We start from the raw sequence: 20,382 nt of genomic DNA, 5'->3' as shown, positions 1-20,382 counted from the left end.
CATCTTACAAAACCCCAGGGAAAGGAGGAAGGTGGGGAAGCCGGATATCGGGGTAGCCGCTGCCCTCTGGGAGGAAACTCCTGTAGCTCTTTCTTCGTTTCTTTGGTCGAACCACCGGCTGACCTCCCGTGGAGCCCACCCCTCCTACCGTGCCTACCGTGGCAGGGCCCGATTCCGACGACACACCACGGGTGGAGCCAAGCATCGTGGACGCTGCTCTGGTTTCACCGCCTGCAGTGGCGTTCCCTTGGCTGCTGTCGCAGTCCGAGTTCTGGCTCAGCTCCTGCTGAGAGGCTGCCGTCGTGGAGGGACTCAGCCCTGAATCCTCCAGCTCCTCCTCGATGATGCTGTTAACTCCCATCACCCCGTCCTTCCCAGGTTTACTGGGGCTGCTGTGGGCCACAGCAGATCCCAGACCCAGCTGTTCATCTAGAGGCTCCACTGACGGAGGTCGCTCCTTGGAGTGCGATGGTCTGCAGGTCGCGTGCGCGTGGTCTGTGGCGTCGCTCAGCTCCAGCCACGCCTCCAGACGGTGGACGAGTCTCCAGCCGCTGGAGTTAAAGTGCTCCTGGATCTCCTGCTTGAAAACCTCCACGGGATTCTGCAGCAGCTGCGTCATGGACTGGACCATCTTAATCAGGGCCATCTCGTTGTAACAGCGGCTGTTCTCGTATCCTTCCTGAAGGCCGCGGTCGCTGTCGAAGCCGGCCTCGTTGTAGTACGGCTCGTTCACCAGGATGAGGCCTGCAGACCATACACAGGGATCAAGGTTTCAGTTAGCTTTCTCACTTTCTTAATGTATGCAGTAACAGCAGATTTTTCACAAATATCATTTAGTCATAATAATAATAATTCTTATTGTCATGTTAACAGCAGATCTACTGCAACAGGCTGCCTAATAGGAGGCGCCAAGTATGTGTTTCCTCTGGGGCTTGAACCCTGGACCTTCTGCATGTAAGGCAGATGTGTGAGGCAGGTGTGATAACTGCTACCCTATGGAACCACTGTATACTATTCTCTTCAAACCTGCTGCAGTTATGCTTCATTCCCTTGGCACAGAGTTTTATACCACAGTCAGAGAAAACATACTGCAGTAAAACTTCACTGTGTACACTCTGAGACAGTAGTGAATTAAAATGTGGAACCAGTTTCTCTTACAGGTCAAATATGTGATTTGGCAGTGAGGTAATGTCTGTGTTCTGGCTGATGCTGTTGTATATGCTGAGTGGGTGTGGGCGACACCGTGCTTAGAGTCCTGGGCAAATGAAAACAGCAGTAAAATATTAATGTGCTGCAGGTAAAAGAACCGCGCAGTGTCTGTGTCCCTGCACGGACCCAACCCACCTTGAATGGAGATGAGAACTTGCAACAGACTGGACTTGCTGGTCCATCTCTCAGTGCCCTGTGGATCAATCACAACAAACCAAATGCTGAAGAAACAGTGCTTTTATATTTAGGTATGAAAGAAGTGACAGCATAAACAATCTGAACAAGTCTACGACCTAACAGTAAACTGGCTTCTCAGTTTTTGTTGCAAACATTTATGAACTTATATTTACATACAAATGTATCCAGCTGTATTTAGACCTACTCCACGAGTGCATCGTTACACTGTAACCAGTCACTCCACACTCAGCTCACCTTCCCAATCCAGGTGCCCAATAGACTGACGCAGACTTTCCCATTGTCATAGAGGTTAGGATTCAGGCGGCCGCTGCACTGGGACAGATATCTGAACAGTGGGGGGACAGCTGGGTAGATGTTGGGCAGCTGAATGTCAAACAGGAAGAGCCCGTCCTCGTAGGGCGTACGGGTCGGTCCTTTTATCTGAGCTGAGAATAGGTCCTGGATATGAGACAAAAAAATATATTGATAATTCCAAAGAGAGAAGTAATTAGTGTTTAGAAAATGATTAAGTATAGTTACTAGTGCTTTATAAACAAACACCAGTTCTGATGACAGTCATGTTGATGACCATAAACCCACCATGCGATCCTCGAAGGTTTTGACCATGATGCCGTCTGGCAGTGATGTTGCTAGCAGCGCCATTTCTTTCCTGACTGTACTGAAGAACTTCTTGGCCTCCGCTGGCTGAAACTCCATTTTCTTAAATGAATGGGTGTCTGTTACAAAAAGACAGTGTATGTGAGACAAGGAGTGGTGAAACTCATTTAAATAAAATGAGAAAAAGAAGATTTTTTAATAAATTGTATCGTTTCCTCTGAAAAGCTAACCAGAGAGATTGTATGAATACAATTCATTATCAGGTTTATAATTGCATATACAAATCAAACATTTACAAATGTTACTTGTACAAAGTAAAATAATTTGAAAGCAAATATGAATATTAAAACGACAAGAACTAGTTAAAACTAAACCTTTTGAGCTGTTTGGGTCATGCCAGATGAGTAATGAGTAAAAGTGCTTTTACTAAACATAAATAAAACGAGTTGGAAATGATCTTACATGTTTAAAATTATAGTCCAAAAGTACAGCAGTCATTTTTATGTGTGACCAGCAGTATTTTGAAGAGACCCTCCCTCTCCCCTTAGTCAGTATTTTGTCTTCTTTTTCTGATGCGAGCACTGAGGCAACTGAAACGTCAGCTCTCACCTGGCGCCCACTCTAGCACAGAGAACACCTCTCCCTTGGCACTGGTGAAGGTGACGCCCGGTTTTCCCCCGCTCTGTTGGCACAGTACTGGTGTGTCACTGAGAAACTCGCTGGGCCACTCCTGTGTACCAACAGGAGTCTGCGGCTCCTGCTGCGGTTTCTCCTCTCTAGGTTTCTCAACCTGAGGAGAAAGACAGCAACATGTGAACAATCAATGTAACGTTGCAGGTTTTTTTTTTTTTTTTTTTAAATCGTTGTTTTTGTTTTTTTTAATACAAAAAAACAACTCAAACCTCTGTTCCGGTATTTTTTAATACAAAAAAAAAACAACTCAAACCTCTGTTCCGGCGACTGCGCTGCCCCCTGCCTCCACCACAGCCTCCATCTTCTCCTCCTCCACAATGGCCACATTGTCCAGCGTCTTTCTCAGGTTCTCCTGCAGCTTCTTGATGTCGTCCAAGAACCGTTTCTCCCTGGTGGGTTTTTCAGGGGGTGCAAGTGTCACTGAACTGGCCACGTTAGTGGTGGAGGCTGGTTCGGTGGAGGTCGGAGAGGTCGGAGAACCTCCAGTCAACAGCTGCTCCACAGTCATGTTCTTAAGGCTCTCCAGGATTTTCAAGGCTTCTTTCAGCTCCCTGAAGCCCCGGGGGGCACCATCTTTACTGGGCTTCTCTGCTCCATTTACTGGACCTCCTGCAACAGGCAGTTTATAATCAGTGTCGGAAATTAGTAGGATCAGCAGGGCAGAAAAATGCAGTAAGTAAAAGTTCTGAGTAGATACGAAATCAATAAGACATGAAACTTATGTCTTGTTTTTTAGTTTGCTGAGAACCTTGAAAATACAACACAAAAATATTTTAAAAAACAAACATTGTGTGTTTACAGAATTAAAATTAAAATTTGTGCAGAAGATATGAACGCTGCATAAACGATGCTGACCTGCTGCAGAAGGACTGGTCACAGCCACAGACGCCTCTCCCTCTTCTCCGAGGACATCCGTTGTCGGGCTGGTGACAGCAGCTTTGCTGCCCTCCTGTGGGGGGATGATGAAAGCTGCAGAGCCAATGGGCGTGGGGGTCGGGTTCGCTGCGTCAGTTACTTCTGCGTTGTTCATGTAGCTATTGTCGTCCTCTGTGGTCAAGCCATTGTCCGTCTCCCAGCTGTCACTCTCGTCCTCCCACTCCTCGGTGGACAGGACGCTGCTGGTCTCCTCCACAGAGTCGTAGTCCGTCTCCTCGATCTCCGACTCCACGTTGTAGAGGTGCTGTGTGAGAGCAGACTCATAATGTGAGCAACGCGCGTCTGACTGCTACAAAGAACAACTGAAGTGAAACCATTTCTGAAACGATGGTTCACCTGTGGCAGGACGATGGTCATAGAGTTGTCTGCCCACACCACCTCCACTTTACTGCTCACGTCCACCCGGGACACCTGGCCGACTGATGTCTGAGACAGAGAGCAGATAAAACAACTGGTATTGAATAATTATAATACACATATAAAAGATGGAGGTCATATAGTACTGTACAAAGACTAGGACAGTCACAAATGTCTCTTAATAAATATATATACATACACACAAATATATAGTCCATTATTCATCTAAAAATTGCGAAATTCAGAAAGATATATATACATATATATTTATATGGGTACATAAACACATGTATAAACACATTTTTATATACATTAACATATACAGTATGTGTATATATGTACGCACACAAATATAGTTAGTTAAAAGCTGAAGTTAAATATACACACAGTTGCCTGAAGAGAGGGCAAAATGTTTTTTTAAACATTACTTTTAATAAAAATGTTTTTTCACCTCATTTTCACAGTCGTTCTCTCCGTTCTCTGAATTCCATATTCTGATGACGATGTCAGTGGTGCGAAAGTGAAAGTCTGGGTGATCTGCGATGTCGTACACACTGACGTCCTCCTCCACACCAACAACCTGCATTCAAACACAGACAGACAGGTTTTATTCTTCACATTGCTGCTTTTATTAAAAGGTTTTTTATATTGTTTAATAAATGTTGCCTGCTGCTTTTATTAAAAGGTTTTTTTATATTGTTTAATAAATGTTGCCTCACCTCCACATCATCACTTGTGGGATTAAGTTTTATCCACTTGACCACACACGTTCTGCCCTTGTGGTCACCTGACTGGATCACACCATACACTCCTGGGTCCTGCAGGGCTTGAGCTGAAATGAGCAGCCATGAAAATGGACACGGTTTAGTAAAACAGACCTTGTATCTGATTGGTTAAGAGAGATATTATAGTTCTGATCGTATTTGGGTCAACACATTCATTTTCCTTACGTCTTTTGTCCACTACAAAGTCTCCGGGACAGAACTCATGGCTGTCCAGGTGCTGTATCGGGATGAGGTCATTCGATCTGATGCCCTTCTCCACCCGCCCGTCCTTCCACATCACATCAGCTGTGGTCTTGGTGGAAACAACTTCTACAGCCACGCTGCACACAGAACAAACACAGTCAGACATCAGAACTTTTAACATTTAATGTTTTATCCTCCTCATCTCTCCCTTCACACCACGCACACACACAAATTCGATTCTTACATAAAATTAATTGCCCAACGTTTTGCTGAAGGCCGACAAGATAAACAAAAGGTTAACTCACCGATCTCCAGGCTTGAACTCCCGGGAAAATTTGGTCCTCTTCTTCTTGTGCTTCCTCTTCAGGTTACGAATGGAGAGAGGGATGCTCTTTTTTCGGTTCGTTGTCAAACCACCGCTCTGAGAGGAGGCAGTGGAGCTCGCTGATGATGTCAGAGAACTGCAACCAAGAGGGGTTTTTTTGTCTCATTATAATTCAAACAATCTCTAAAACCACTGAATTGGCATTAAATCCAATATGTTATTTTAACAATTATCTGTTAAGGAATTGTCCTTAATACATACAGTGTATATATATATATATGAGATACATTGTTTTGAAATCCTCAGAATATATCCCATATTCACTATGTTGATCGTTCCCATTTCTGAGGAGACATTTCAAATGTTCCATCTCAACAGTCTGACAAAACATGTGTTGACAACTTAACACGCTGCTCTGCTCTGTACTGTACTGTACACAAAGCACCAAACTGCAGTGATGAAACAGATCAAGTATAATTAGATATAAACCCATTAACAGCCTGTGATGCCATCTGTGTCTAATCTCTTCATTACACACGAGAATCATTTCATAACAGGCAACTCCGGCTCATTACTAACACAAATCACAGTTAAGTAATCGTTCCATTCATACACCTGTAATGTAATTACAACAGGCAGATTCTTTAGCAGTAACTGCTGCGGGGGCATGAAGGGGGCAATTAGTTATACAGTATGGATGGGCAAAGGAGCAGAGAACATTATGGTCATGATTTGTTGCTGTTGCAGGAAAGCTTTGTCAGGTTGAAGACCGCACTGGAAAAGGTCACACAGATGTTTATGTTTTTAACAGAGGACAGACAGAGGAACCAGGAGATAAATCACTCACTGACCACCCAGTCTAATTACAGACCACCACTAGGACCATTCTTCAACTGCCGTCACTAGATCTGTCACAGAGCACTGAACATAAATCCATAAAGTGGAAACTGAAAACTGAAGAGCTGCTCCAACGTGACATACACTTGTGATTGGCTGGTGTTGTCACATAAGGTACTGAACCAGGATGCAATAAACGACAAACCTCAACTACAGGGAGAAGCAGAAATAGAAGTGTTTCCAGGAAATTTTACTTTCCTTTTGTTTTCTATGTTTTCCATAACTGGAAAGTTGCTCACTCCGTCCTGACGGTTTTATCGGGAATTTTCCCAAGAGAACCCACATAATAAGTCCTTAAATCAGAGCACAGACATTAAGACAACAGACCTGGTGTCATCAGTATCTTCTGCAGCCTCGTCATCAGCGTCCTGCTCTGCGTGCTCAGCTGAACCGTCGTTGGTGTTCTGAGCGTCCGGGGCGTTCGGGATGGAAACCACAGGCCCGTTGTTGTTGGGGTGTGACGAGTCTGTCTGCTCACACTTGTTTTCACCTGGTGCAAGACGAGCATTACAGGGGATTTTTAAACAGAAAAAAAAAGATGACTTATGATGACTCATCAGTTAGCACTGTGTTACCATGGAGACAGTGGTCTTAATGATTTAAAAGGGTATATGTTGCTGACTTTGCTGACTTTACAGTTGTAACAATTAGCCAGTTGTTTTGAAACCAAATCAAAAGATAATCATTTATCCGCTCTCAGACGGCCGCCCAGTATCTGTCACAGAAGTAATGTTCAGAAATCAGCACATGAGAATAAAGGAGTATTTATTTTTCTGCGTGGTAAACGCCATCATCTGGGTGTAAAGTGCAATGACACCTGAGGTAGAAATACACAGTTATGTAACACTGGTTCCCCACAGACACCTGTGTCATCACTGTTACTGTCAGTACTGTACATAAATCAAGCAGGCAACAGTTCTAATAATAGAAATGGTAGCTCAGGATACAAAAAGGAAAGAAAAACTGACATTGAAAAACTGACAAACAAAGTCCTCGTCAAATGTCTTTCTCTCTGTTTGTGACAAATAAAACGTTTGATCCAAAAAGACGTCTTCAGCATTTTGACCGTGATTTTCTTAAGCAGCAGTTGTTGTTCAAAGAAGGCCAGTATTATTGTAGTACTTGAAACATTTGAATAAAGACATGTGCTGAGTGTCCTACCGTGTGCATCAGCGTTCTCTGTCTTCTTCCCTGAATACTTCTTGAACAGGCCTTTCAGCTGGAGGAACAACAACTGACCGTTAGATCAAGACCAGAATGACAATGATTTCTAAACAACAGTCACCCAACAGTTTTGTTTTTCTCTCTACCATAATGTGATTTAAAAGACTTCATTCAAACCTTTCTGACCACAGGGTCTTCTGGCAGGACCACTCCTCCCTCAGGTCCATCACAGGTGATCCGCGTGGCATCACCTTTTGCCGGGAAGACATAGAGCGCCCTCTCTCCCAGCTGCCTCTGGGTGTGGTCGTAATAACCCAGACGTCTCACTCTGAATTAAAACAAAACGGTAAAAATAAACTTTAAGCAAAGAGAACTGCCTGCCTTCAGATACTTGGACTGCTATTTTAAAACATGTTTTATTTTTGACACAGCAGTTCCAAATCACATGATGAAGATATTATTCATATAAAAATGAGCATAATGTGTGTGTCAGGATTCAGACCTGCAGAGGTTTTCCTGTGTGATGGTGGAGGGAGGTGGATAAACGCTGTTGGAACCTTTTGGAGAGAAGCTCCTGGTGATCCACGTCACCTTCAGCTCAGCCACCTTCACCTGCACAACAGAAGAATTGATAGTCTTTCATATTGACAAGTGTCACAACTGTCACAATAAACACTTCAATCACTATAAATAACAGAATGATGGGAACTGAGTGTCCAAGAATTTTCGTCTTTACAAGATAAAAAAGACACAAATGTTCTTGAACTAAAATCTAAATACTTCCTTTGAGAATGAAAAGGAAAACATCATCTCACCTCTTCTACCACCACCCTGAACTTGCACTTTCTGCTGAGAACAGGTTTGACCCCTGACAACCACTGCACATTAGAGAAAACCTTGGCGGGACCGATGAGGACTTGGCCTGGGTAGAAACCGTAGGCCTCGTCAAAAAACAGGCCCTGGAGGAAAAAAGACAGAAAGAAGAAAACAAACAATGACCAACATGTGAAAAAATACCACAAACAACTGAAGGTATCTGAGTAAAAAAGCTGAACAAATCAAACATAAAAAAAATCATAAACACAGCGTACTGTTTGCAATGGCAATTAAGGCTGTCTGTACGGTATCAGAAATCTAATTTTATTACATGTGGTGAAGGGAATTTAAAGTAAACTGGTCTGTCTACGGTAGTCATCCAAACGTACCGAGTCACTGACGTGTGGACAGACGTCGTAGAGCTTGGCACCGTCCTCCACACTCATGGAGCACCTGGAGGGAGGAAAGACAGAGGACAAAGACTGGGGTTTGACTTCACTGAAAGAGGATGTGAACACTGTGGGTCAGAATGTCACACAGTCACACACGGTACCTGGCTCCGTTGGAGAGCTTGAGGATGATGTGATTGGTCAAGTCGTACACCTTCCCCAACCAGAAGTCGTAGGCAATGTAGTCACCGTACATGAAGGACTTGGAGACAGACAGAAAGAGAAACAAAAATCAGAATAAGAAAATACTGCACTATAAGAAGTTACACCACATAACATGAAATATCACATGACATGGCATCACCACTGTTCTTACCCATATGTGTTGTAGGTCTTTGCTGTTAACAGGATACAGGACACAGTTTGTTCCCACTAGTTTCACTGCGCACTCGATGTCAATGTTGGTGACGATACCACACTGGTTGTCCTGTAACACATCAACCATCAGACATCACAGTGTGTTTTTCACATCACACAGCATTCATGTCATGTCGCATGTGAGACATTGAACGGGGCAGTGAACAGTGACATGATTGACAATAGGACGGTTGATGGAAAAAAGAAAAGAAAAGCCAAGAGCTAAAATATAGAGTGGTTGTTAGGGAGAGGCTGGAAACGTTACTCACATTGGAATTGTTCCGTCGCACAATGTCCCTGATGACAATAGATCGATCTTCAAGTTTTAGCTGAAAGAGGAAAAGGTACAGTTTAGAAACAGTTTAGAAAATGTGATCTGGTTAAAAAGAAAAGTGGGCATTTTCCTCATCCAACACCAACAGGAACTGCTGAGATCAGTGAGTTTGGACGCACAGGTCGCCTTTTGTAGATCAGACTATGGTCTAGTTCTTCCACGTTGATTCTCGGACAGCTATTTCTTCACAACTCTTGAACTTTTCTAAACGCTACTCTCATTGAACAGGATGACAAAATTACAAAACAATGCAGTATTTCGAAGTTCCTGGTAGAGCGTTACTAACGCAAGATGACATTGTTTGGTCTTGATCAACCACTGGCTGCACCTTGAAGCTTCTGTTACTCTGTAATAAATGTAATAAGTTGACAAATAACGGTGGCCAATTTAAAACCAGAGCCATCTGCAGTACAGTACTAGTGGCCTGCAGGGAGTAGAAAAACACCTATGGTGTCAACAGACACCGACTCAAAAATCACCAACCGTTCAGTGAATAATTTGAGTCCTATTTCACAAGATAATCACAAGCTGCACTAGACTAAATACTATTGCAGTTTTGTGACTAGTATAAATCCATCTCTCCATTCATCTCTACAACCACATCAACCGTTGTATTGTGTTACATGCCTAATACACCCGGGGCCATTACGTGTGTCAGCTGAGATAACATCATGCACTCAGCAGGGCCTGAAAAGCAAGCTAGCAGAAGGTAAAAGGATTCAGTCATGTAATCCAGTGGTTCTTAAAGTGTGGGGCGTGGAGTTATTGCATGACATAGGCAGCGGAAAAAAATCAATTGAATTTAAATATTAAAAAAAAAAACAAAAACAAAAACAACGTTTCCACAGTAGGAAAACTGGCAGATCTGTATCTGACTATACTACTGACTAGAAAAGTTATCGACAAATGTAGTAAATGATCAATGGAAAGATGAAGGTAAATCTTATATTGATCAAGATTAACAGAGAGAGAAAAAGGGAGACAGAGAGAGGGAGAGAGAGGGAAGAAGAGAGAAGCAGAGGGTGAGAGACAGCCAAATTTGGCACCTCTCATCCCCGAGGGAGACCTTGTTTCTCTGAGCAATATTTGCTGCGTCACATACCGTCTAACAACAATGTTTTGACTGAATCAAGAAAACAGGCAGTGGAAAAAAAATCAATTGAATTTTAAATATTAAAAAAAAAAAACAACGTTTCCACAGTAGGAAAACTGACAGATCTGTATCTGACTAGACTACTGACTAGAAAAGTTATCAACAAATGCACTTGGAGTCAATAATTAATCATGAGAGGCACAAAAATAGTAAATGATCAATGGAAAGATAAAGGTAAATCTTATATTGATCAAGATTAACAGAGAGAGAAAAAGGGAGACAGAGAGAGGGAGAGAGAGGGAAGAAGAGAGAAGCAGAGGGTGAGAGACAGCCAAATTTGGCACCTCTCATCCCCGAGGGAGACCTTGTTTCTCTGAGCAATATTTGCTGCGTCACATACCGTCTAACAACAATGTTTTGACTGAATCAAGAAAAATGCAGCAAAAGTTTTTAGTTTAGACTTATAGTGGTCAGAGCATCAATAATAGAGAGCAGTACAATCAGACTGTCTGCAGTAACAGTACGTCGTGTACCTGTAGCTGTATCTGCTGTCGCTGTTACAGCTCATTAGTCTCACACACACAGAGATAATGGTAACACACACCTATACCATCTAAAGCCGACCGACAGACACTGGCGTGTTTGTGTCACCGCTGCTGAAACTCTACATCAGTGTTGAGTTCAAAGACAGTACGACCTCTGATGCTCCAGTGCAAAGACACCACCACAACAGGCTGAGGGAATGTAAGTAGGAGCTGCTGTGTGCACGCTCCCCGACCAGCACACACACACACGGGCTCCTGGCAGTGTTTCCACTGCCTCTGTGTAACTGTACTCCACTGAATTCTGGGAGAGGAAGGAGGCTGTGTGTGTGTGTGCGTGCGTGCACACAATCAATGGGTCGCCATGTTCCCCTTGTAATCTATTAAACAGCAGCCTGTCGGCTCCTCACGTCTCCACCACCGAGGGTAGGAGAACACACACAGACTCACACACACACACTGCTCTCGTACTGATGTTCTTTCAGTACGTCATGCTGCAGTGATACTGTAGGAGATGATACTCTCACAGCTTCAACAGTGAGAGAAATCATTGGGTTACAGCATTACATCATTTCATATCACACACTCCAGGCTTTGCCTTTTGACTGTTGTGTTTGGGATTAAACTCTGCTGGTAATGACTGTCAGTGGTACAACTGTGTACTACAGTGTTGTGGGATGAAACCTAGAAATGTATATACCAGCGTCAGTCACCGTATTCCAAAAATGAAGGGGATTTCTCTGAGAATGCACTGCAAGAGGTCAAAAGGCGTTTTTCAATGTTCTTTTTTTTATTTATATATGTTCGTAACAGTTAGAGATCATTTAAAAGTATGTAAGTACATACATTAACACACAGAGTGGAGAACGTGCAGGTTCCTAGTAGTAAGGATGTTGATTTTGTGTTGGTTCATTATAGGGAATGATTACGTGTAACTGGTGTTCGTGATGCTTGATCATCAACCAGCAGCCTTTTTTGGATGCTGGTGTTCTGTAATGTGTTGTGTGTCTGGTTAGTTACACGTACCTGCAGTATTCAGGGATCTTTACACTGCAAAATAACTAGCTAGAGCTAGAACATCCAGATTACAACCGAAGAGCTGACTGTTGCTATGGCTCGTGTAGTAATGATGAGGAAGAGGCGGTGAGCTGGTGGTGGGCACAGCGTCAGATAACAAAAGAAAAATGACACAAATGACATTTCTATTTGCATACAAAGGAGAGACCCTTGGCTGATGAGGTCGATACAGTACGAGCAGACAGACTCATCACAAAAAAAAAAAAAAAAATCAATGGATGACAGTATTTGCATTGACACTCCATGCTAATTAACAGAAGTCATTATTCAGATGGTGTACAAGGAGGAAGAGGAGGGAGGAGAGAGATAGAGAGAGAGAGAGACTGCAGAGGACTGCAGCTCAGAGCCACGCCTGTACTCCATTCCGACAGTTCACTACTACAGTTCTGCCTTTCTCTCCCTCTGTCTGAGCTGCTGCTAACAGACCATCTGATCTACAGACACAACAGGAAGTCAGTGTGTTCAGGAGTAACAGGTGGAGACTGTGCACTGCTATACTTTAACTGAGAAAAAAATCTTCAGTTGATAGAAACTGGTTATCACAACATTTCTTTATTAGGAATAGTTGAAACCAGATCAGTACATTGGGCACTCAACGTACTGATCCCCTCACTCTCCCACTAAGTGTTTTCCCCACTTCCAAATCAATGTTTTGTAAAGATAAATTATTCATTATCAGAGCTTCTAGTGATCAAAATTGCAAAAATAAATGTATTATATATGGTTATACTTTGTGACTGAATATCAGTCATCTCAATCTGGGACTGACATAATGTAGGAAAGGGGAGGACCGTAAATATCATAGGTAAAGGGAGCATGAATGATCATATTATTCCAACCTCTAAATGAACTTCTGTGAACCAGAATCACTCTTCTGTTCATCTGTGTTCAATTTGTCAAACACGAGCCAAAGAAAACAGTGCTGTAAAATCAATACTCACTTTCTGGCCTGCACATTTAGTCACCCCCATCCTGCTGCTGGAACCATTAGTAAAACAAGGATGGACAAGAAGGTCATTTAACATCATCATATTTAAGCCAATGACCTTTTCAAATGTTGGGAAGCATGTGAGTAAAATCCAACCAATGACAAGTCTCTGCACCCTGTGATGATATGGTGACAAACAACCGAGCCGCCGATTAGTCCCTTACTAACTAAGACCAACAATGAATGAAACAGCAGCGGACAGCAGGGGATAATGGGTGTGGTTTTGGTGTAAAAGGTATAAAAAAAATTTAAAAAAAAAGTTGTTTCATCTGATGCAAAATTTTTTAAAAAGTTGTTTCATCTGATGCAAAATGTGGAGTCACAGAGAGGTTAAAGATGAAAGACGAAAATGAACAGAGGGTGGGATGAAGGAGATGTGAGGGTGGGTGACAACGCAATAATGAGGTGAAATGTGGAGAAGAAGCTGAGAGAGCAGTCAGCCTAAAGAGGGAGATCACATCCCATCCCAGGACAAAGAGAGAAGAAATAGTGAAACCAGGAGCCAGAAATAGACAGAAGTAAAGAAAATACAGCTCATAGTGGGAGAGAAAAGGGAGGGGAAGTTAGAAATGGTAGATAGAGAGCAGACAGTCTGGGCTGGGCCAACACTGCAGAAGAAAGAAGATGAAAAGATGAGGGGAAGAAAGAGAGAGAGAGAGAGAGAAAGAGAGATGTAGGAATAGATGAGTGGTGGAGTGAGTGCTGGCTCCAGCATCTAGGCAAGTCACTTCAGTGTCCATTTATTCCCTCATCTGTGTGCGTGTGTGCGTGTGTGTGTATTGTCTTCAAGAGTGAAGAAGGATGAAATGTGATCCATTATCAGAGAACAGAAACAGGACAACCATCCAGTCATGATGAGGTGGTTTCCATGATGTCTTCAGGGTCTCAAAAGAGTGGGGGGTGGGGTAAAAAAAAAAAGGAGGAAGCTGGGGGATGAGCAGAACACAAGAGGGATGGAGGTGGTGACGGAGATGATGGGACAGTTGTGAAGGAGGCAACAGAGGCAGGAGAGGCAGGGGGAGGGGAGATGGAGCTCAGAAGAGCAGGTGGACAGTCAATAGGGTCTATAGGAGCAGGAGAGGGGGCATCCTGATGAGGTCAGGGGTAGAAGAAAGATAATGAAGAGTCACTGTGTTGGCAGAGCGTTGCCACCTATGAGCAGCTGCCGATGATCAGCAGAAACCAGGGACTCTGGTTTGTTGTTGTTGTTTTTTTATGACCAAATAATGGGTTTAAGATGACATTGCAGTTTTGAAGTACACCAACAATGAGAGTGCTGAATATGAAGAAGTGGCAAAGAATAGATCTGAAAGAGGGTGAGAGTAATTTGAGGAAAAATAAGATCGAGGAAGGACTGGACTGGAATGGAATCCTGAGGAGGGAATTGAGGACAATAAAAAAAAAGACTAGGATCAAACTGTATTCACTGGTCACATGACATTTTTTAATCAGATGGAAATACCACAAAACTGATCAAAATGTTGGTAAACATGATAGAAAAGAAGAAGTTTAAACTTTAATTTAGGGAGTGAATTGTTGTTGTTTCAACAGTTTATATATCCATCCAAAGGCTAAGCTTGATCTGTAGAACATAAAAAAGTGATAATAATAATCATGTTTTTAACAGCACCTTTCAAAGTACACAGGTGGAACCAGAAAGTTTTTTTTGTATTTCTTTAGAGGCAGTTTTAGGATTTCATTGAACTGGTGACAGAACAAAAAGCCTGATGCCTTTTAGTGCCTTACAGAACCTGCCTGGCACCTGCTCCAAATAATATCTAAGGCTCTGTGTACCGAAGCACAGTTGGGTGGGTCTTGGCAGTGGCCTCATGTCCCAGATTACACTAGTGCCTGCCAGCACAACAAGCACCTGTCGATACCAAAGGTTCTATAAAAACTGAAGGCTCCCGGACAATGCTTCACATTTGTCTTCCACCAAAAAAAAAATAAATAAATAAAAAAAAACAATTTCTTAACAAAATCAACTACTTTTATTGTCATGTCAACAACACCTAATAATTACTTGGGTCTAAAGTGCGCAAATTCAGGCTAACTGTAGCAGAAGGAAGGTCATTTCTACCAGTTTACAATATGTTTCAGCTTGCCTGCCAACAGCAAACGACATACTAACCTCTGGTCGGGCCTAGCTTATCCCAGCCACAGCAGATTTACAGAGTCAGGCATATAAAAGGACGTTTCAAGGCCTCAGTATGAATGAAAACGATTGCTGTCTGGGTGAAAGGGTTAAAGTGACATGAATATCATTCAGCTGTCCACCACTGCAGGTCAGCGGTGTTTCTAATCAGTAAATCAGTGGGGGTGTGCACTGAATTCTGGGTGGAGGCTCTGCCAGGTTGACAGATGGGAATGACCCTTCGAGACAAATGTCCAGGATCTTACACTGCTCCCTTCCTCCATTCTACTCCTTTGTTTTTTATGTAGCACCTATTTGAACTAGTCATGTTCAACTGCACAGTAGAAACTGCAAGTAACAAAGCTGCTGCAGATTTAAACGAACGAGACGCAGCTGCTTAAACTGCGGTCACTTCTTTGGCTCCAAGCTTTTCTTTTACCATTAAGCCAAAAGGTCAACATTACAAATGCAGTATTATAAAGGATTAACATCTTTAACATGATCAATTTGTAACATCTACATGTAGTTTTTACATCACTAATAGCTGGGAGTGAAGACTGGGATTCCAATTATCTATTAGAAATGAAAATGAAATGGAAAAAAGCAGAATTAAAATTGCAGGAGAATAAATTAAAATTAAATAATGCCCTGCGTTTCCCAATGTAATAAAAGAATCAGGAGGCGGGGAGTAATCCAGAAAGCTAACCTAAGAACCGACTCTAACCTGGGGACCTGGAGATTTTAGTTTCACTTTTATTTTCCACTCCTGTCTATTTTCTATTTTCTTATCAAATTGCTTTATGACTTTCCTTTTCCTCTGACTTCCTCCACATTTATCCAGTGTTTATGTAACAGTCAGCTACAGTATGGCCTCCACTGCTGGTGCAGGTGCCCCGTCATCATTCAACCACAGCGACCTCCTCATGACCTCAAACAGTTCATCACCACATTCTCACAGTTCGGGTGATTTGGGTTTCAGTTACTGGCTGAACTGGGAGACATCTGGAAACGAAATTATTTTCTGAAGCTGCTGGCAGCATCTTCATTTACTGAGTAAACATTTACTGCAGCATCGTGTTAGGTGCTGCTGAGTTTCAGACTGTGTTAAGCCCAGAGCAGCCAGAGGTCTTTCAAATAACCCTGGTTTAAATGTTTGAAAGAGAAATAAGAAAATCTCTTTGAACCTCCATGTAATAAAAAAAACATTAAAAATTAAAATACACAAATAATAAAGTAATAATAACTATTTAAAAGTTAAAAACAAAAAAGAGGCTTGATTTCATCCCCAGTTTGGGAAAAATGCAAGTGGCTGCCATGGCAACCGCATAGGCTATAATGCAGGGGAAGTACAGAAAATCCTGGACGACACATGCGGAATGTAGAAAAAGCTTCTCACTGCTCCCATCATTTCTACAAACAACAAAATCAACCTGTGCCTCAATAGACCCTTAAAACAGGTGTGACTGTGAGAGTTCTCCTATGGCGAAAAACTGGGTCAGTGACATCAGCTCTCCAGAAACATGGACCTGAAGTAAGTTTTAAGGTCAGTGAGAAAAATACTGTAGAATCAGTGCAAGAACAGAGGCAGTGTTCTGGTTCTAAAGGTGCAGTTATTCATAACCATCTTTATGGTATGGTAAAGACTGATGTCAATCCTTCTGGTTCTTGCATTACAATGAATCTACAGTAATGTCTGCTCATTAAATCCTATGAATATGGATGCATTAAATAATGATTGTAGAAAAAACTATAAATACTACCTAATCTGATTATAAATTACATGTAATGAAAATGCGTGATATATTCTATGTGTTATATTGTATTTAGATGAACTGCTTTGTGAGACTAGTGAGGTACTTTGTTATTTTGAAACTTCTGTTTTGGTAGTTTTTTTCTTATTCTAAACAACCTCAAACAGATACCTTATATCAGTCAGCTTTATATTTATTATTCAGTAAGGAAAGAAAAATCATTTTCAGTCCTGCAGGGAGTACAGTTAAATTATCAATCAGAACTTGGACCACATATAAGACTACTGAGTTAAATTATCAATCTGAACTTGGACCACATATAAGACTACTGACACTGACGCCCACAGACAGAAAAACAAACGATGTTATTACAGACACATGCACACTGGCACCTACCAGACCCTACATGTACTAAAGACACTGCATTAACACTGTGTCAACCTGTTGACAGAGATATAAAGGTGTCAGTGTTTCAACAGTCTTTGTTGTGTCAACAGTTGAATGATGCTCCGGCCAGAACTTTACTCATTGTCCCAGGAGAACAAAGGGAGACGAGAGGCTGGCTCTTCATCAGGGTTCTCCTGCCCTCTTCCTGTGCCTTCTAAATGAATTCACATTAGCTTGTTCTAGACCAGGGAGTCTGTTTTAAACTCTCTGACCATCCAACACAAAGCCCAGCATAAATCCATGAAAGTTAGAGAATCTACAGGAAAACAGGTTTTTCTGTTTCTCTACAAATACAATTTTTTTAGTCATCAGTCTGTGAGAAATGAAATCATGGATCAACAACTTTACTGCACAGTAGATTCTTATTTTACCGTCATCAGTCATAGACAGCATAAACTGTGTAATATGGTTGGATGAAATAAAACATGCAAATTTTGTTTACTGCAATTCCACAGAAGTCCATTTTAACATAGGGTTACTCAATACTAATATTGTCTCTGCACATAAAAAAAAAACTCAGGGCTCATTCATTATCCCATGCCATTTCAGCAGATACCCAACCGGAAGCTCAGATAAGAGGCCATTAGTGCCACAACAAGAATCAACTACAAGGAGTGTCTGGCCGTAGCACTAAATCTATGACCGTCTACACTCGCCCTGCAGTCTGAATGTGCTACAGTACAAACACCATCCACCCACAGTCTCTTTGTTTGTAGTTATAGTACAATTAAAAAATAATTAATACATTTTGACACAACAGCTACTGTTTCAACTGTGCTGTGTGTCTCCGTCCACGTCACACACACACTCTGACACAGATGCTAACGTACTAGTAATAAAATCTATCCCCAGTGATCTGTTGACATTCTGACAGCATTGCACGTAATGTACGCAGCCAAAGCAGTGTTCACTAGTCTGCCTGCACATCTGCATCAGCTGTCAGGGTTCTCAGGAATATCGTCAATATGTGTCAGTGCTATCAACTGAATTATCATATTGATGTTGTCTCGTAAAAAAAGTATAGGCTGTGTATCAGTGGCTGCGCAGTTGCCTTACATCCAGAGGGGCGGTGTGATTTATTCTGGTTAATAATATGTTAAAAATAACCAAACATTAGTGACTTCATCTCCTCTGCAGGTTATAATTATGGAATGATGTCTAGTAAAAACCCCAGGTGGAAGTAACTCGGTTTGTTTATGTGGTATATTATCCCAATATTTAAAAGTAAGGCGTCTGCAATTTACTGAGAGGGTAAAATTTTCTGGACAACTCTATGGTATCATTTTTATAAGCTCCCATATATGTATATATAAATATATGAATATGAGTGGGTGATGAGCCAAGTGTGGTTGACGAGCGAAAGAAAGCTAGACACAAAGGACACAGAAATACGCGGAGGTAAACTTCATTAGACACTACTTACGATTGACAACTACATTTTCCTGAATGAGCCTGTTGACAGTAAAGGTCACTGAAGTCATGTTATCTGTAAACAACACCAATTGTGGAGAGTGACCAGGCCCCTATTTGGTGTTCCAACTGCCAGTCACAAGTCACTGCCAATCTCATCAACTCTACTGGTATCTCAGGCTTCTGTTTTCCTCTCTCTAAATGGATAAATTATTTACAAATGTGACATTTTACGAGACAACCTGGAATCATAATTGAGACCATTGAATCCAATATAATGTTTATAGATTGTTTAGGAATTTCTGCTGTTTGTTGGTTACAGTCTCTCGTGGTCCCTGAAACACATCTTACACCGTCACACCCAGACTGAAAACATCCGTGTGTGAAAAGTGCTTCTTATAAACCAACCCCAGCATAGAGGCACTGGTATCTACTATATTTTTTTAGAATACAAAAGAGTGCTTTAGACACTATAGCAGCTCCTTAGAGACTACGGTAAAACGCATGTGCCAATGATGGCTTGTTTGTAACCATTGTTTTATGACACACATACAGATGGGGCTGGATATGCCGAGTCTCGGGCCAAGTCACACCCAGATGAGACAGTGAATCACCGCAGAGCTGGGATGTTAGCAGAGAACTGCACCTGCTCCGAGTAAAGAAAGCGGTTGGGCTCCTGTCAGGCCGGTTTCTCTAATGTAACCGCCGTTGTCCGAATGCTGTCAAATGGAACAGTACTGATTACCTGCCAAATTTACCCGAATGGCATGAACTAGGGAGCTACGGTGCTAGTTAGCATGTGTTTAAATGCTAGCCCTTAGCTGAAATAAGTGTTCAAAGCCAGACGGATTAGAACGGTGTGTCCCGGAGTGGTTAACAGGTCAGTTTATCCATCTAGAAATAGGCAAAAGGAGACGACAAACACAACGAGTGTCAGTGTATGCCACACACGTTAGCTGCGCTGAGGTACCTTTGTTTCCCTGATGTCCTGCTTCCCTCCTTCAGGGTACCACTGGACCCGGACGTATCCTCTACCTAGTGGCCGACTCGGACTGTCCACTGCGCTCTCAGTGTCAGAACCACCCGGGGCTCCTCGTCCACCTCCTCCTTCACTTCCACCGCCACCGCCGCGTGTCCCTCCGCCATCATCAAGGTCCGAATCCGGGTTAAACTCCTCCTCGCCGTGGATCATCCGTACGAGGCCAAACCGGACTGATCCGCGGTACCGCCCGGAGACGAGGTCGTGGGAGAAGAGCAGCCGTTGAGAGCCGTCATTTGTAGGGGAGAGAGCCATGGATGGAGGCTCGGAGCCCGGGCTTGCTGTGGGAGAATGGCCCGGGCTGTGGGATGCTGCAGCTGCTGTGTCCGATGCTACGGGCTCCGCCATCACTGCTGTTGTCAGGGAGTGATGCTAGAGTGCGAGGATGACGGCGAACTGAGAAAAAACACTGGGGAAAGCAGCCAAATGCACGTGTTTACGTCTCTACGCACAGGCGTACGTAACGAGCACAGTATGAATACGTCATCACGCAGTGTTCTCTTACCTCTTACCACAGAGAGGCAGTGTGGATCAGGTGACACCTGTCCACGCTAACACACCCAAATAAAAGCACAAACTTTGAATGGCTTTTATCTTTTAC

The 20,382-nt window shown here is 42.7% G+C and overlaps 1 protein-coding gene across 1 annotated transcript in view; it reads right to left on the bottom strand.

Annotated features, from left to right (window-relative positions):
• The window catches only part of ube2o (ubiquitin-conjugating enzyme E2O), a 21,267-nt gene extending 1,102 nt beyond the window's left edge, over positions 1-20,165 (bottom strand). The window contains exons 1-22 of the mRNA XM_017035523.2: positions 19,713-20,165; positions 9,236-9,295; positions 8,926-9,036; positions 8,714-8,811; positions 8,550-8,613; positions 8,160-8,303; positions 7,847-7,956; positions 7,522-7,672; positions 7,342-7,399; positions 6,508-6,670; positions 5,264-5,419; positions 4,941-5,095; positions 4,710-4,822; positions 4,442-4,570; positions 3,970-4,059; positions 3,553-3,877; positions 2,951-3,306; positions 2,614-2,794; positions 1,987-2,123; positions 1,642-1,845; positions 1,345-1,402; positions 34-744 (exon numbers count right to left, since the gene is read on the bottom strand). Coding sequence (XP_016891012.1) covers positions 34-744; positions 1,345-1,402; positions 1,642-1,845; positions 1,987-2,123; positions 2,614-2,794; positions 2,951-3,306; positions 3,553-3,877; positions 3,970-4,059; positions 4,442-4,570; positions 4,710-4,822; positions 4,941-5,095; positions 5,264-5,419; positions 6,508-6,670; positions 7,342-7,399; positions 7,522-7,672; positions 7,847-7,956; positions 8,160-8,303; positions 8,550-8,613; positions 8,714-8,811; positions 8,926-9,036; positions 9,236-9,295; positions 19,713-20,129 — 3,991 coding nt within the window. The 5' untranslated portion in view covers positions 20,130-20,165. The remainder of the gene's footprint in view (positions 1-33; positions 745-1,344; positions 1,403-1,641; positions 1,846-1,986; positions 2,124-2,613; positions 2,795-2,950; positions 3,307-3,552; positions 3,878-3,969; positions 4,060-4,441; positions 4,571-4,709; positions 4,823-4,940; positions 5,096-5,263; positions 5,420-6,507; positions 6,671-7,341; positions 7,400-7,521; positions 7,673-7,846; positions 7,957-8,159; positions 8,304-8,549; positions 8,614-8,713; positions 8,812-8,925; positions 9,037-9,235; positions 9,296-19,712) is intronic.
• Between the last annotated feature and the right edge of the window lie 217 nt (positions 20,166-20,382).

This window comes from Cynoglossus semilaevis, chromosome 9 (assembly GCF_000523025.1).
Source record: "Cynoglossus semilaevis isolate Cse_v1.0 chromosome 9, Cse_v1.0, whole genome shotgun sequence".
Taxonomy (NCBI): domain Eukaryota; kingdom Metazoa; phylum Chordata; class Actinopteri; order Pleuronectiformes; family Cynoglossidae; genus Cynoglossus; species Cynoglossus semilaevis.
Note: the sequence above shows the minus strand (reverse complement) of the source record. Positions and strands in the feature narration are given on the sequence as shown.